At 40.2% G+C, this 18,235-nt stretch overlaps 1 protein-coding gene and 1 pseudogene across 7 annotated transcripts in view; one reads left to right on the forward strand and one right to left on the reverse strand.

The window, feature by feature from the left end:
* Positions 1-18,235, reverse strand: part of ATG5 (autophagy related 5) — a 142,144-nt gene that overhangs the window by 13,297 nt on the left and 110,612 nt on the right. The window contains exon 8 of one of the 7 annotated variants that reach the window (XM_025294663.3): positions 15,891-16,661. The exons of 5 other annotated variants lie outside the window; for them this stretch is intronic. In XM_025294663.3, coding sequence (XP_025150448.1) covers positions 16,525-16,661 — 137 coding nt within the window. In that variant the 3' untranslated portion in view covers positions 15,891-16,524. Of the gene's footprint in view, positions 1-15,890; positions 16,662-16,988; positions 17,650-18,235 lie in introns of those variants that run through there. One more of the 7 variants, XM_044924355.1, reaches the window with a different exon arrangement.
* On the forward strand, positions 3,182-3,973 carry LOC102401958 (annotated as a pseudogene).

Here is an 18,235-nt window from a genome sequence, read left to right on the forward strand (position 1 = left end):
GCATGTTCTGTTCCTTTTTAAAAAAATCTAGCCATACCCCACTAACCTGCAGTCTGAAAAGACTCCTCCCTCTACTCTTTGAAAGGCTGAATAGTTCTTATCCTTCAACTTTCCACCGGATGTTAGCTGCTCACGGGGGCCTTCTCCAGCCATCTGATGTAACCCAGGCCTCTGACATAGATTGTTTTTCATCTGAGTCCCCTGTCCCTTCCCTTTGCAGCATGTATCAAAGCTATATATTTCTCAGCTGACATTTGCTCATTGTCTGTCTTGCAGGCCACATCACTAGCAGTTGAAAGCGTGGACCTGTCTGCGCTGTTCCCCACTGTATATTCCACATCTGGGTCAATGATCAGCACAATATACGTCCATATTCCTTGAATGGCTGACTGAGTGGGTGGGTAAGTGATACTGAGGTCTGGATTGAGAAACAGGCCTCCCCAGTGGAAGGAACCAGGGCTCCTTGGAGAAATTATGGATTCTAGGGCTGGGGCAGGAAATCCACAGGAGTGCCAGAAAGTAAAGAAACACTCAAAAAACAAAAAGGCGGGGTATGTTCAAGGGATATAGGAGTCAACCTAAAAAGAACACCCAATGGCCAAAATTGAAACAATCTGAGCCTAATTATCAGATGATAGCCCAAATCTTTAAATAAATATACATGAAAGTCCATACCGATATAAGAGGTTGACTAAATAAGTTTTTTCTTACAGAAGAACTTAAATGATTAATATAAATACTACCCTGCAGGAGGTGGAGTCTAATTCTCCCCACTCCCTTCCTCCTTGAGGGCTGGAGGTACTGTACTTAGTGACTTGCTTCCAAACAACTGAGTAGGTAAAAGGAGAACAGGGTCACTTTCAGTGCGGAAGCCTGGCAAACAGTACTTTGGCCAGGTGTTCAAGGTGATTTCACAGTCCTGTCATGTGGGTGGCACATACCCCCTGATACAATGTGAGGAGGGCACTTCCGCTCTGCTGGCTTCCTCCAATAGCCCATAACCCTGGTGTAACTGTGAAAGATGCATCAGACAAACCCAGTTAGCGGGGCATTCTACACAGTACCTAACTAAAATGCTTCAAATCTGTCAAAACTTCATGAGAAACATGACAAGAGACCATCAGACCAGAGGAGTTAAAGAGCCATGACAACCACTTGTGGTGTGGCATCCTAGGTGAGACCCTGCAACAGAAAAAGGAAATCAGTGCAAAAGCTAAGGAAATCTGAATATGGACTTAAGTTAATAATACGGTATCAACATTGGTTCCTTAACTGTGACAAATATACCACTGTGATGTCAGATGCTGACAACAGGAGGAGCAGGCTGAAGGGCATGTGGGAACTCTCTACATTCTCTTTATGACTTTTCTGTGAATAAAAAACTGTTTTAAAATTAAAAGGCTTTATTTTTAAAAAAGTCAGCCTTAATGCCAAGAGCCAGGCCTTCATTCAGTTGATTTTTATGGAGTGCCCACAAAGTACTTCTAACCATGCTGGGCACAAAGAAGACATGTAGACATACAGGAGATGAAGAGATGCATATACATAAAGCAAGGCATCCAGGGTGACAAACCACAAGCAGAGCATGCCGTTTTGCACGCTGACTAGAGACGGGAGGCGTGTGTGTGGCGGGGGGGGGGGCGGGGCAGGCGGAGTAGGGCTGGTAATGAAAGCAATGATGAGAATGAGGAAGGAAGGCAAGGACCGGTTGGCTTTGGTGAGGTGAAGTTGGCTCTTCCCCACTGGAATGTCAACTCCCTGAAGGCAAGAACCTTGTCTGTCTACCCATCACTATACTCCTATGGCCAGAACTGTACCTGGAACACAGTATATGCTCAAAAATGTGTATTGAGTAGATGAGAGACTGGACAAATAGATGAAGTCCTACTGAAACGTCACTTGAACTCCAGAACCACTATTGTCATGGGAGGTCTGCCAGGTGCCCACTGGATGTGCATTTTTGTACATGGTGATGATTGCGCATCCTCAGAGGTCTTCCATGAAGCATGCAGATGTTAGCATTGGTTTGGAATGGCTCTAATGTTCACTCACAGGCATGGAAGTGCCTTGTAACATTTCTTGATGGTATTAATAGATAGGTCTGCTGATATTCAATGCTTCCTAGGTGGCTCAGTGATAATAGAATCTGCCTGCCAAATAGGAGACATGGGTTGGGAAGATTCCCTGGAGAAGGAAATGTCAACACATTCCAGTACCCTTGCCTGGAAATTCCCATGCACAGAGGAGCCTGGTGGGCTTCAGTCCATGGGGCTGAAAAAGAGTTGGACATGATTGAACAACAGCTGCTGACACCAAGGAGTGAATGGCATCTCCTCTTTGCTCTAGCATCTTGTTAAACCTAGCAGAGGCTCTTAGCATTGTAAGAATGGAGAGAGTTAGCGAAGGCTTCAAACTTCAATACAGTCTCTACAAATACAAGGAAACAGTTTAGAGGGATGTTGAATTTCCCTGTAGGCATCTATTGACATTCCTCCTTAAAGGTTCCAAATACTCAATGTATTGTACTCACTTGCATATAACATTTTTTTAATGAAGAAAAATTTAAATTGTGGGAAAATGATGGGAAAGTCATACCCAACTATGAAGCTATTAAGAATAGGGCAGACTATATGTATTAATATGAAATAGTCTCCAAAACACACAAAGTAAAGCCATTCTCTGAAACAGACATAAGACCTCAGTTAACAGAGGGGAGTTCTGGGAAGACAGCACAGGAGGGATGAGAGAGACTTTCACTGAGTGTTCTCTCTTGGAACATTCTGAATTTTGCACATGTACAAAGTACCATGAATGAAAAAAACTTTAAAAAGTGATCCCAGAGGAAGAAACTTTTGAATTTTGTCTGCAGGTTATAATAATCCCCCTTTTTTTTGATAAAAAATAACCTCCTTTTTTGTTCTACCCTGATTATCTTGGAACCTCTGCTTTCTAGAGGATTTGATCCATGTCAGGTGATAGTCCTGGCTTCTGACATCATCGCAAATCAGCTTTTACATGAAGTGACAAAGGTACATAGATGAGACTGAAAGAGGAAGGCACTCACCATTGTTTATACATTCAAAATTAGGAATTAATTTAAAAACTAAGTTCTATAGTTATTTTGTAAACAGCATATTGAAAACTATAAGTAGTTTGGGCTTTCGGCTCTCTGAGCAGCACCATGATGATCAGCAAAAACAAGCATCTTACAAAAACGGCAGAAAGGGAGCCAAGAAGAAAGTGTTTGACTCACTTTCTAAGAAAGATTTGTATGCTGTGAAAGCACTGGCTATACGTCAATGTAAGAAATACTGGGAAAACACTAGTCACAAGAACTCAAGGAACCAAAATCACATCTGATGACTTTACAGGTTATGTTTTTGAAGTGAGCCTTGCTGATCTGCAGAATGATGAAACTGAATTTAGAAAATTCAAGCTAATTACTGAAGATGTTGAGGGCCAAAACCGCCTGACTAATTTCCGTGGCATGGGTCTCACCCATGACCAAACATACTTCATCGTAAAAAAAAATGGTGGATCATGGCTGAAGGTCATGTGGGCGTCAAGACTACCAATGGTTATTTCCTTCATCTATTCTACTCTTACAAAATGTAACAGTCAGATTCAGAAGACCTCTATGGCCAGCATTAACAAGTCTGCCAAATCTGGAAGAAGACAATGGAAACCATGACGCAAGAGGTGAAGACAAATGACTTGAAAGAAGTGGTCAATAAATTGATTCCAGAAAGACATATAAAAGGCTCTCTAATCTACTTATCTGCTCTATGATGCCTCTGTTAGAAAAGTAAATATACTGCAGAAGCCCAAGTTTGAACTGGGAAACCTCATGGAGCATCACGGTGAAGGTAGTAGTTTTGGAACCTGCTGGGGATGAGACAAGTTGTAAAGCTGAATGAGTGACGGTTATGAGCCAGCAGTCCAAGAAGCTATTTGGAATTCAGACTTTGAATGATGACAAGTAACAGATCTTATTTGTGGGGAAAAAAAGCACATTACTTTGTTATATGTTAACATTTTAAAAGTATCTCTAGACCATTAATAATGAATCACACTAATACCCTAAAAACATTTGAAGAAAAGACTTGAGAAGTCCCTTTGAATCAATAAACAATAGATCCCTCAAAAATAAATGATCAATAATTCACCTCAGATAAGTATTTCATCAAGATCACATTCTGCTTTTAAGCAATTTTCTGTTTTCTCACATTCCAAAACAATACAGTTTCAAATTCTGAAGTCAACTCGTTTCTGAGTACTGAGGACACTGATGTTTGAGATACACATGAGCATTCAGAGTTCTTTAGAACACATTTGTGAGAAGATGTATTTCAATCTTATTTCAGCTAATTTCAGAAGAGAGTTCAGTATTTCTCAAACATAAATTTCATTACCAAGGTAAGCCAATGTAAACTCTTTACATTCAGCTGCCATTACAAGAAGGGCTTCCCCTGGTGGCTCAGATGTTAAAGAATCCACCTGCAATGTGGGAGACCTGGGTTGGGAAGATCCCCTGGAGGAGGGCATGGCAACCCACCCCAGTACTCTTGCCTGGAGGATTCTATGGACAGAGGAGCCTGGCAGCCTACAGTCCTTGGGGTCACAAAGAGTAGGATACCACTGAGTGACTAAGCACAGCACACAGCACACAGCACAGCCATTCCATTAAAAAAAGCCTCCTGGAAGCAAGGATGGAAGGTCTAAAACAGCAACAAGCACATCCCCAGTGTGTTTGTTGGAAATGCAGACTCTCAGGCTCTGTCCCATCTCTTCTTCACAAGACACATTTAAATAGGCAGTGATTCCCATACTTCTTACAGTTTGACAAGCTGCCAGGCTAAGAAACCTTAATTATGTTCAATTCAGGTTATACTCTTTAGTGAATACTGGATATAATCCTTAGTAGTAAGGACAATGTGACTAGTTTTTTGAGACCAGAGAGTAACACTTATCAGAAATTACTGTAATTAATAATCACTATTTCTACCCTCCTCCTCCTACCTGTGAAACATTCTTTCTCTTTTCTGAGTCCATCCCCTCCACCTGCTCCAAGACCATCTACCACTCCTTCCCCAGGATGACCACACTTTCTCAGCTGATTTCTCCCCTTTCACCAATGAACACACTGAAGTCTCCCTTAGACGTAACACACACACACACATTTTCCCTCCACCATGCTAACAGCTCAGCTACAATCTATTTTTTTCTTTCCATCACTGAAGTTCTCAAGAGTAGTCTGCAAGCAACCCGACAGCTATCAGACCCAAATTAGCTCTCTTGGAGGAGTCAAGTATTTAACTGCCAAATCAGAAGGCCTGGTCCCTGTTACTCCTCTAGATCTCTCTGCTATTTATGAATTCTTTCTCCAGCACTACCACCTCTGGCATCTGCCCTTCTTCCTCTTTTTGTCGCTCATGCCCCTGAGGCATTCCCCTCAGCTCAGCCCAGGGGCTTCTCTTCTCCTTCCACTCTATGTACATTTGCTGTTTTCTTCCTTCCCTCTACCCGCTCCTGCTTCAGAGATCACCTCCATGCAGAAAACTTCCCAGACGCTATCCTCAGCTCTGGTCTCTTCTCAGAACTCCAACAGCCTTGTATGGTTTTCATTTAGTTAATATTTATGTCTATGTACAGAGCCTCTGATATGCTGCTGCTCTGATATGCTGCACTATGCTAGGCATCAGTGAACCCAGAAGACTCATCCCTACCCTCACGGCACTTATGGCCTGTCAGGTAACACAGATGTGGAGCCATGAATACAAGTGCGATGAACACTGAGGAAATGTGAAGAGTGATTATTCAGGGGAAGGGATAACCAAATCCAGTTGGGAAGTAGAATTTCCATTTAAAATGTAAGATGTCCAGTTAAAGTTGAATTTCAGTGAAACAAATAAAATTTTTAACTATGCCCCATCAATAACATGGGATATGCTTATACTAAATACTAATATTTATATGGGACATACTTATACTAATACTAAAAATTATTTATTTACCTGAAATTCAGCTTTAATTGGACATCTTATATTCTAACCCACTACATCTAGCAACCCTACCAGGAAGGGACTGGACAGTTGGGAGAGCAAAGTCCTGAGAACTGAGAGAAAGGATGAGTAGGAATTAGCAAAGAGGGTGGTGGGAGAGGACATCCCAGGGAGAAGGGATATTTGCAGTAAGTGTTTATACTGACAGAGAGCTTCATGCTTTTGAGAGCCTGAAAGAGGTGCATTACAGTGGGATCATGAAGAAAAGGAAGAGCATTAGGGAAAAAATCTTGAAAAGCCTGTATATGGTTAGGATTTTGGAGTCCCCTAAAGATAACAGGAAGTCATTTCAAGATCTCAAGCAGAGGAGAAAATGGACCTAAAATGCTTCTGTACTAATGTCAATGTCAGGGGAAGGGGGTGTCCCCATAACACCAATAAGCACTTCTCTGGATACCAGCAGAGTGTCCCACAATTCAACTCAATTCTGACAGCATCTGCCCAGATGCGGCATCATCTTCCACAGCTTCAGGGGTTAGTTCCACAAGACTGCTTTCCTCCCCCCTGCCACACTTCAGGCACCAACTCCAAGCCCAGGTTGCTGCCTGGTTTCTGGACAACCAGCAGTACATCAGGGGGTCTCGTGACTCCCTCTTCTTTTAATTCACTGCAACAGCTTACAAAACTCAAAAGAGTAATATTTTGTTTTCTACATTACCAGTTTATTATAAAACAATATAACTAAGGAACAGTCAAATAAAAGAGATACATGGGGCAAGCTATGTGGGAAGGGGTGCCATTCTCCCCAAATGTCCATGAATTCACCCACCAGGAAGCTCTCAGAAGCTTTTGGTTTTTTATGAAGTCTTCATTAACTACACATAATTGATTAAGTCACTGACCAGTGGTGACTGATTCAATCTCCAGCCTCTCTTCCCCTCCCTGGAGGTCAAGGCCAGGTAAGATTGAGAGTTTCAAACCTCTAATCACATGACTAGTTCTCCCGGAAACCAACCCCCATCCTTGGATGCGGTTCAAATGTCAACCATAACATGAGGAAAGATATCTTGATTGTGCTCATCACTAGGAAATTCTCAGTTTTAGGAGCTCTGGGCTGGAAAGGGGACAAAGACCAAGTATATAGTTCTTATTATAAACCACAGTATCACAGGACCTGAGCTGAAGCTTTAAATGATCTTTCTGGCTGCCAGATGGAGAAAGGAATTGCAGAGGCTGCAGTGGATGCAGGAACTTGATTTCTGAGGTCACCGTGATAGTCAAAGAGCTGTTAGTAACTCAGTCATCACAGTCTTTCTCTCACTGGTCTCCTAGACTCAGTTCAGTTCAGTCGCTCAGTCGCGTCCGACTCTTTGCGACCCCATGAATCGCAGCACGCCAGGCCTCCCTGTCCATCACCAAGTCCTGGAGTTCACTCAGACTCACGTCCATCGAGTCCATGATGCCATCCAGCCATCTCATCCTCTGTCGTCCCCTTCTCCTCCTGCCCCCAATCTCTCCCAGCATCAGAGTCTTTTCCAACGAGTCAACTCTTTGCATGACATGGCCAAAGTACTGGAGTTTCAGCTTTAGCATCATTCCTTCCAAAGAAATCCCATGGCTGATATCCTAGACTAAGACTGTACTAAATATCTACAAGATGGTTGATCTGAGTCATCATCTCAAAAGGTTGCTTTACACATATGATCTAACTGCTAATGGTATTTAGTGGTTCTTAGTGCACACCAAACAAAATCTCATTTCCTCAGCCAGGTGCTGGGGGCTCTCTATCATCTTGCCAGAATAGATCTTTTCTGTTTTATCTTGCCCTCTCCCCTGCAAGTGATTAAGCCCTGGGCTTTTACTCATATGGCTCTATCTGGCTGTGAGTCACTTTCTTCCCTTCCTTCATTCCCCAATTGCTTGAAGACAGAATTTCCCTTTCTTCAAGCTCCAGCTTAAAAGCCTTCAATGAGACTTTTCCTAACTTACTCAGAAGCTGTATAAACTTATACATTCAATAAGTATTTAATAAGGCCCTGCCATGTGTCAAAGGTATGACTCTGACATAAAGTTGGTTCCAGTTGATACATTCACATTTTGTCAGTATCACTGGTAACTTTCTCTGTTACACTCAAATGTTAGTATCATTATGGTACATCAGAGACACCAGGATAAGCTAACATTTCGTATTATACGATACTTAATTTCAAAACCATGACAAAAGGAGCAATAGAAATATGGGCACTAAGATGACCAAACTCTTAAGGGAGGCGTGGTTGAGACTGCCTAGCCAGAGAAAGGCCAGTAGTCAGGGCATGGCATTTTTCCCTAGGCCTGCATGCAACAGCTCAAATACAGGTTATAGAGGTATGACCTGTTAGAGGTATGAGGATGAACAGAAGATGTCCCTGCCCTCACGGAACTTACATTCTGTTGTGCAACCAAAAGTAAGCCAAGGCACCTGCAGTAAGTGGAGTGCGAGTAAGTAAGAGTGTGGACTAGGCCCATTCTGCCTGGTTTTAAATACTGGCTCGACCACCCACCTCATGATGCTAGTAGAAGAAACTTAATTGTCCTGTGCCTCAGTTTCCCTGTGGGGATATTATCAGTAACTATCTCATATAGCTCTAAAATGAAATGAGTTAACACTTGAAAGCACTTAGAACAGGGCCTGGGACACTGTAATCAATACTCAAAAACTGTTAGCTATATAGCCATGTACAGCAGGGAGTCCCCAGAGGGAGAATGATCTTGGCATATTTAAAGGAAATGGTGGGGAAGAAGATCAGTGCAGAAATAATAAAGTAGTGGAGGCAGAGAGTGATAAGGCCAGAAGCAGGGACCAGATTAAGCAGAGCTTGGTAAATTCAGACTTATTTTGATGGGCTAGAAAGACAGTGGAATGTTTTGATCAAAGGACTGCCATGATGTCACATGTTTTAATGAGAGACCAGAGGAGAGGCTACAGTTAAGAAGTCCAGTGAGACAATGGTTGCTTAGACCTAGGTAGAAACAGTGGAAGTGGTAAAATATACATATATATATTCTGGGCATATTTTAAGGTAGAATCATTATGACTTGTTGATAGACTCAGGGATGTGAAGAAAGGAATTAAAGATTACTAGGTTAGGAGTAAAAGATACTAGGCTTTGGGGCTGGGTAGCACTTACTAAGATGGGAAAGAGTGAGAGAGGTACAGGTATGAACAGAAAATCAAGAATTCTATTTCGAATAAACTTTGAACTAGTAGACATCTAAGACAGATGACAAGTAGGTAGCTGGGTGTAAGTCTGGTACTCAGGAAAAGTTAAGACTGGAGAAAAACACACCATGTTAAAAGCCGTAAGATGAGCTCACACACTGAGTGTAGCTAGAGGAGAGGACATCAAAGCCTGAGGCCTGGAGCAACTGCAACATTTAGGAGTGAAGAAAAGAATCAAGAAAGAAAACCAAGAAAGGGGCTGAGGGAGAAGGGAAACCATGAGGGTGTGGTGTCCAGTGAAGAAAGTGTTTCAAGAATTAAGGTGTGATCAACTGTCAAATGCTTCTGAGAGGTCAAGCAAGATACCATCTAGTTCACTCAAAGTAAATCATTTTCTCAGCTCCATTTCCCCATAGTGGTTTGTTTGTACTTTTCTCATTGCAATATCCAACTGTCTTGTTATAGTTACTCTTGTCTTCTCTCCTCTTACAGAGCCTCCTTAAGGTCAGAGACCATGTCTTCTTCCCCTCAAAACACCCACTATCCTACTCAATAAATTTTTGAATAAACGAATCATATAGGATTCTATAAAATCTGGGAGCATATGCCTAGCACACAGTTAGCAATCAGAGTTGGCTTTACTAAGATATCTGAAATGCTCTAAGACTAATGTATGGGCTTTGTTCTGCCTAGAAAATGAAGAGGTCTGCAATGCATCTGAGTTGATCTATGGCCAACTATAGAAGGAAAAGAGGGCATCAGAGGATGAGATGGCTGGATGGCATCACCGATGCAATGGACATGAACTTGGGTGAACGTTAGGAGATGGTGAGGGACAGAGAGGCCTGGCGTGCTGCAGTCCATGGGGATCACAAAAGAGCTGGACACAACTGGGCGACTGAACAACACAAAGATCACAACCTATCTGGCATTTCTACTTTTTTACTTGAATGCATGGTACTACCCAAAAGGGACTTAACGTTCACCTGATTTGCTTAAATATATTCCTCCCCAACCCCTGCCCCAAGCTGGCTAGATCTCATCTAAAGTTGGCTCCAGTTGATACCTTCACAGTATCAGCATCGTCAGTAACTTTCTCTGTCACACTTGAATGTCCGCATCACTATGGTACATCAGAATCATCAGGATAAGCTGACACTTTGTGTGTGTACTTAGTTGCTCAGTCATATCCAACTCTTTTCGACCCCATGAACTCTAGCCTGCCAGGCTCCTCTGTCCCATGGGCATTCTCCAGGCAAGAACACTAGAGAGGGTTGCCATGCCCTCTTCTAGGGCATCTTCCCAACCCAGGGATTGAACCCAGGTCTCCCACACTGCGGGCAGATTCTTTACTATCTGAGCCACCAGGGATTACATGATAACTTCAAAACCATGACAGAAGGAGCTAGGAATTAATGAATTTTTAAGGAAGGCATGGTTGAGATGGCCTACCCAGAAAAAGGCCAGTAGTCAGGGCATGATATTTTTCTTTAGGCCTGCACACAACAGATCGGATACAAGTCACAAGTTACTGTCTCTGTAAAAGAAATCTAAAATCCAACAGTTGTGAGTAACAGGAATATCAATACCCAAATTACGGAGTTAAGCTCTCAGCAATGTGACTTACTTGGAAAATGTGCACTAGACAACACACAAAACCACTCAGCACATCCCACAGTAAGGTAACCCCTAGAGATGAGGAATGCTTGCCACAGCTGCCAGTGCCACAGAGAACCAGCACCTACAAAGCTGGCCTCTCCACTTCTAGCTCTAGTGATTATCTTCCTATGTTAAGTTGCTTCAGTCGTGTCTGACTCTGTGCGACCCCAGAGACGGCAGCCCACCAGGCTCCGCCATCTCTGGGATCGTCCAGGCAAGAACACTGGAGTGGGTTGCCATTTCCTTCTCCAATGCATTAAAGTGAAAAGGGAAAGTGAAGTCGCTCAGTCGTGTCCGACTCCTAGCGACCCCATGGACTGCAGCCCACCAGACTCCTCTGTCCATGGGATTTTCCAGGCAAGAGTACTGGAGTGGGGTGCCATTGCCTTCTCCGGATTATCTTCCTAGAATGCCGCATTTCAGCTCCATAGCTCTTCTGGCTACCTTCAAGGGGCCTCCCAGAGAGGAATTATTCACCCTTGATTCCTGCTTACTTTCATACCTAAACGTTTACCATTTGCCTTGTTTTTATATTTGGATGGAAATCTTGTAAAGAGAGCTTCTGGTTCCCAGCCCTTTCACTAAATCTTACTCTGAATGTGCTGTCAAATTATGGCACTGTTGAGCACCCAGACTGTCCGCCCGGTATTACCATGACAAATTCTAACCTATTGCATTTCTTGCACATAGCTTGGCATATATTACTCATTACACACTCGGTGAATAAATTTCAAGGAGGAAGCTGACAAAAATGGAACACAGCTAAAGGATGGAATGAACAGGCTCAAGATATTTTGTTTGGAGTCAGAAGCTAAGAGCTACTTTCAAACAGATTGTCAGAAGAGCAGGGATAAGCCTTATGCTCTAAACTCTAGGTTATTAGTATCTAACAATTTAATGTAGCATTTCCCAAACTAGAGTTCAATGTAATGTGGTACTAGGGGGAAGGGCTTCCCTGGTGGCTCAGCGGCAAAGAATCTACTTGCTAATGCAGGAGATGTGGGTTCAACCCCTGGGTTGGGAGCATTCCCTGGAGTAGGAAATGACAACCCACTCCACTCTTCTGGCCTGGGAAATCCCATGGACAGAGAAGCCTGGCAGGCTACAGTCCATGGGGTTGCAAAGAGTCGAACATGACTTAGCTACTAAGCAACAACAAAACTAGGGGGAAAATCCCTATAATTAAGAAAATTTCAGAAATGCTCGATCAGATAGGTCTCTTAACTTTAGAACTTCTCAAAGCTTAATGTATCAATATGCTTTGGGATCTAAAGGGGAGGTATACTACACAGCCTTTTCCAAACTTTTATTCAACAAGTATGGAGTACAGTCCACTAAGTTCCAGGCACAGTAGTAGGTCCTAGAATACAATCCTGAGCCAAAAAGATCCACTCTCTGCTCTCATGGAGTCTGCTCAGTGTGAGGAACAAACACTACACAAATATTGACTGTAAACCACAGTAAATGTTACAAAGTATTCATCAGTATTTTCTAATACATGAAGAAGACACCTCTTCTACTTGAACACCAAATATTTCTCTTAAAGCTTTTCCATAAACACGGTTCTAAGAGTCTAGCTCAGTGTGAAGAACCCTGCTCACAGATCTAACACATTTCCCTTGCTAAAAATGTATTACATTTTCAGAAGGAAGGTCTACAGGCAAAAGCAAGACACAAACCACTCATTTATGAAAAGGCCAGAATTAATAAATACCTCCAGATGCTTGATGAGAATAGCTCCAACTTTAGGGGCTGCTTAAATTAGAGTGATGTTGAAACAGAAGATCTGTGCTGTGGTCTACACTACGACTAAAATGAATGTGGACTGACGCAAGGATCTGATCCACAGTGGTTCCTACTGAAAGTCGCCAATTTGAGTAAGCAAGTCTTCACCAGTACTGCAAACCTGCACCCACTGCACTTTGTATACTGATTTCTAAACAACAAGGTCCTTTCTATTTTTACAGCTGGTATTTTTAACAGGAAAATATAACACCAATTTTAAAGTATCATTAAATAATCCTGTTAATTTTTTTTCTTTTTTATACATAGCTGCAAAGCACTAAGTATGTGCAAGACACTCCACTAACAATCATGGAAAACAAAGAGGAAAAAGCCTGGTTGTGCTTTATTTACTCTCCTGACGTGGGGGTGGAGAAGCTATAGAGGAAAAGCCAAATTCATCACTTTCAGAAGAATCAACTGGTATGTCAAAAACATGCTGACATTTTTAAATCTTCAAATTTATCTTTATCTCATTGGTGATCATTCCAAGATCACCATCATTGATGGTAAGCAAGAATAGTTAAGTGTTTAAAATGTTTAATACTTAATGAAACACCTCAAGGACCTAAAAACAGAGTCCCTTTTCACTCTGTGCTTCCTATGCTGTGACTACCAGATTCCACAGTAGTGTTACATTTGCCACAATGAGTGTGGAGAATCAAATCTGTAATTCACACAAGAGAATGTAAAGGATTCTTTCGTCAAATAAATCTATCTGGTACATGAATTTTTATTACAAAAGTATCATTTCATCCCAAATTACTTGAAAAGAAGCATAACCCCCTTCTCTCCAACAGCCATGCAGGTAATTTTTAATACTTCCAGACCAAGAGACAATTATATTTAAAAAAATACTTAAGTGGATGATGGAACTCAAGAGATAGGTAAGCATTTTGACTGATTCCACTCCAGTGACTGGCCATGCACTGAATGGACTATAAATGCTGTCATACTTGGTTTTTTTCCTAACAAACCCAAGGTGCTATACTTCTATTCAACTGCATTGGCACATCTAAAAGGAAGGTCAACTTACCTCAGACCTAAATATCAACAGTACGGTAAGTAAAACATGAGAACATCACTCTTTGGCATGACCCATGTAAACCACATTTCTGAAAATTGAAAGAAAATAAAATGTCATACCTTATATAGCCTATAATATATAAAGATATCCTAGAAAGATAATCATTAAACGTTAATGTCACTCAATATCAAATCTTGTATCCTGTTTTCTTAGCAAACCATCAGTTTCCACCTATTTTCCAGTGAATGGGGAGATAAACGTGTAACAGGAATAGTTCACTCCTGGGTTCACGTCAGACTGACTGGAATTATGTTCTAAACATCACCATTCTATAAAGACTGATAGGTCAGTTTTAACTATAAGCAGGCTATTTTGGGTCTCCAGATACATACAAGTCCTTATCAATCCACTCTATACATGAACCTGGATCATCCAAGTGAAAAGCAACACTATGAAGGATGAAATCATTTTTTTAGGCTGAATTTAGTCCTTCCTAGTTAAACAATGACAGTGACTTAAGAACATATTTTCATTTTCTTAGGATGCTCACTACCAAGGATGAGTTAAACAAGTATATTGAGATTTGTGCCCCTCTTCAGTTTTCGATCATATGTTCTCCTTTATGCCTATTTTTTATTTAAGAAACTTTTATAACAGGAACAAGGAAAAGGAAACTATGATGATTCCCTCAACAGGTAATTTGATTTATATAAATTCCATTTCCAACTTCTATAAATAAAGACAGACACAAAATTAATTGAATTTTTTAATAAACCATAAAATTTAAATATTCAAATAAAAAGAAACAAAAATAGATATTTAAGCCCAGCACTAATTTCTGTTTTTATTCTTTCTCTGGGTATCATGGAGGCTTGACTTACCTGGGACTAGAGTAGAGTAATACAGTTATGATGCTGGTGTAATGATGAACAAGTAAGTAAAAAAAAAATGAGAAAAGGATGGTAAAATTTACTTTCAGATCTGGAAGTAAAGATCAGTAGCTCACTTGAACCCCCTGCAGAGACCTTCCATGGGTCTTGTCTGTGGAAAACTACTATGGCTTACTGCTTGCTCTCACCACACTTATCTTCATCACAGCTTAGCACTCCTGGCATTTTGATCCTTTTGCTCATTGAAGCCCACATCAGTCTGTCAAAACATCAAGGGGGAAAATCCCCAAACTGAATAGATGAATAAACACTTTTAATGTGAACAATCATATTCAGACCAACTTCTTTTGAAAAAAATACAAGTCAGTGGGTTTTTTTTTAATCCTTAAGTAACTCAAATATTACTATTTTTTCTGCCTTACTAAAATGGCACTTTTCATTTTATTGACATTAGCCAATTATTTGCTACTTGTTTATATTTTTCTCTGATCACAATGCTACCCTATGTTTTTCTTTTTGATTGAGACCTATACTTTCCATTCCAGAATATGTGATCTTTGACTAACTTTGTCTCATTCTGTGAATGTCTGCTACTGATTAGTGAAAAAATATCACAAAAGGAAAAAGGAAGCAGTGAGCACTAGCAGGATCTCACTTCAACATTTGTATTATTTTTTTAATGAGAAAAATATTTATTTTTATTTTGGAATCTAAAACCGTTATTGTATGATACTGCCTTCTAGAATACTTAGGTTGATATTCAATATGAACGGCAAGTTAGCTCACAAGAAACAAAGTGTAATGCACAAGTTATGTTCAGCTGGTAGAAACCCAGCAGCATGGTAATAAAGTGCAGCAAAAATTTCCTTATTTGAATAACAACTCCAGTAACCTCTGAATATTTTTGGTAACATTAAGGAAAAGCTACTGCAGTCTGGAGATTGGTAATCTTCATACTTCAAAGACAGGCTACCAGGGACCACAGTGAAATATTAGACCTGAGGTCAATGAAAAACACTAATTTGGAAAGGAATAGGTTTTCCCCCCAAAATGCAAAATTATACAGATGCTTAAGATACTATGATTTGACAGATTTACAATGATAAAACAGCAATGATAAATGGTAACATTATTTCAGTACTTTTAGTGTAAAGAACACAGATTTAAAAATCGGCAGCAAGAAATTCTGACAGCTCCTGAGACAAGTTATCCTATGCCCGACACCCATTTCATGCCAATGATGACCAGTCTGAAGGGTAACACACAGAATAAAAACAGTGATCTACTGCAGGTGAATGAGAAAGTACTGACAAAGTGACAAAATTGTATGTTATTAAATGACAAAACATATTTTGAGGCTTTATTTAAAAATCTCTCACTTCATTATCAAAGTTACAAGATTGCATACCAGTAGACAGACTGTAAACATAGGAAATTTTCATTAAGGAAAGATGGGTTTACTGTAATTTGATCTTTTACAAAAAATTACTGAAAGTTATTGATAACAGAATTTCTCTTTTACTTTCTTAAGTCTAATTCTCTTGAAAATTAAACCAATGTTTCCACTCCCTTGAGCTAAAGTTCAACCATGGTCACCTTAGGAAATACCCTTGTTTATTTGTTAATCAGAAATACAAATTGAGTGGCACATATTTCCATTTTCTTCTTAGGCCGAAGGTTTCGGCTTCATTATATTTTACAAGAAAACAGAAGACTTGCAGTGGTCCTGTAAAGTCTTTCATGTCGCAGCTGAGGTTTAATGACGGCAGTGGGGTAAAGCAGTGGTGATGCAAAGTAAGACCAGCCCTAGTGCCCTTATCTGACATGGAATCTTTTTCCTGTTTGGCTTGCAGCAGTGTTTCTGGTCAGGGTGCCTCCACCAAACCTGATTGAAGCAGAAGGGTGACATGCTCTGGTAAATCCTATTTAAGGGTGATTCCATTCAGGAAAATGGTTGATCCTTCAATCTGTTGGTTGCGGGATGATGCTAATATGAAGAAAATTATCCGGGTAGCTCAGATGTTCACTCAGCCACTGCAAAGGTGTTTCCAACATTGGTTCAATTCCATGAATCATTACTTGGTTCTTTTTTTCCCCATCTATTCCAAGAAAGAAATCCAACAATAATCGATGAGTCAAAACAGTTGGAAGAAAACAATAATCTGCTGCCTTTGAGAATCCTCAGTGAATCAAATGGATTTTACTGCTTTAACAGGTTAAACCTGGTCTGTTTCCTGAGCAGGAAATGTGGACATGGAGAAAGTTCAAATGTTGCAATATGTATCACCCAAAACAGAAACCTGAGGGTTACAATGAATTCTGATAAAAATTCTGTTGCTATATGTGAAAGTATTCATTCTTTCTTAATTACTGTGCTTACCTAAGATTGACGTTAATGAAACCATAGTGGAGAAAACAGCCCATTGTACCCACTGATCAAAATTTATTTTAGTTATACATAAAAAACGGTACTATTAAAAATGACAGGTATATGAAGTAGGTCAATACATATTTAAAATATACAAAACAGAAATGTGTCTAGAAGTCATCAAAAATAAGATCAGGTTTTTTTTTAAGATCAGTGTTTAAGAAGATGTTTAATGAAACAGTTGGGAGTTGTAAGTTAATTTTCAGTAAAGCTGTTCAAATATGCATGAGAAAATTTTAGAGACACTATTAGAAGAGTTAAAATTTTAATGAGAAGGAACTAGGAGTCTGACTCAGGGATTTCTGTTTCAGAATCATGAACTCTGATTGATTTTTGTTGATGTCCATTCATTAATTAAAAGGTTGCTGCAATTCACACTTTTTTCCTAAGTTCAAATTTTGTTAAAAATTGAAGATTAGCTTTGTGTCTTTTATGATTTTGGTATAAATCACTGACAATCTTTAAAGAAAACGAAGCATGCTTGGTTGCTACAGAAAAACACAGAAAGTAAAAAAAAAAAAACACCAAACTTTTTTTTTTGGAAAAAACAAAATAAAACAAAACACAGAACCTTGAAGAAACTGTATCACTCCTTTAGCACAATTCTTGGTTTGTCTCTTAAGTCTCTTCAATCTGCAACATCTAAATCTCTCAGCTTCCTGGACACAGAAGACAACAAGGGAAACAGGGAATTGATGGAACTGTATGAGAGGGAAATACCCCATTTTTCCCCTTTCTTCTCTGTTCAAAATAACGTTTGCATCCCTAGCGCTCTAATGTCTAGGCAAAATGGGCTGGTGATGTATGGTGATAATGGTGTGGCTGGCACCTGAAACAAGAGACCCTTTTAAAGAAATATTTAAACTTCCTGCCAGAGGCAGCACAGTCCTGGGAGGTGACAGTCAACAGACTGACAATGAGAAGACATAAAACCACCAGAGAGTTGCTAAAAGAATGCCAAAAATAAAGTCCTAACAAACATACTATCAGCCCCAGAGATTACCAAATAAATGTCTCCAGAAAATGGCATAGCTTAAAACAATTCTGGAAAAGGCTTATAATACCACTAACCTAAAAAAAAAATGCTTTCATTGTTTTGATTTGTCCACCGAGCTCTGCTGCATCTATACATACTTCTTACACAGTTGTGATCACAGTATTAATACAATGATTGGTTTTCATAATGATGTGAATCATTTATAACCAAAAGATTAAGCTATATGCAGAATACTAAAGAAAGCACCG

Source organism: Bubalus bubalis, chromosome 10 (genome assembly GCF_019923935.1).
Source record: "Bubalus bubalis isolate 160015118507 breed Murrah chromosome 10, NDDB_SH_1, whole genome shotgun sequence".
Lineage (NCBI taxonomy): Eukaryota > Metazoa > Chordata > Mammalia > Artiodactyla > Bovidae > Bubalus > Bubalus bubalis.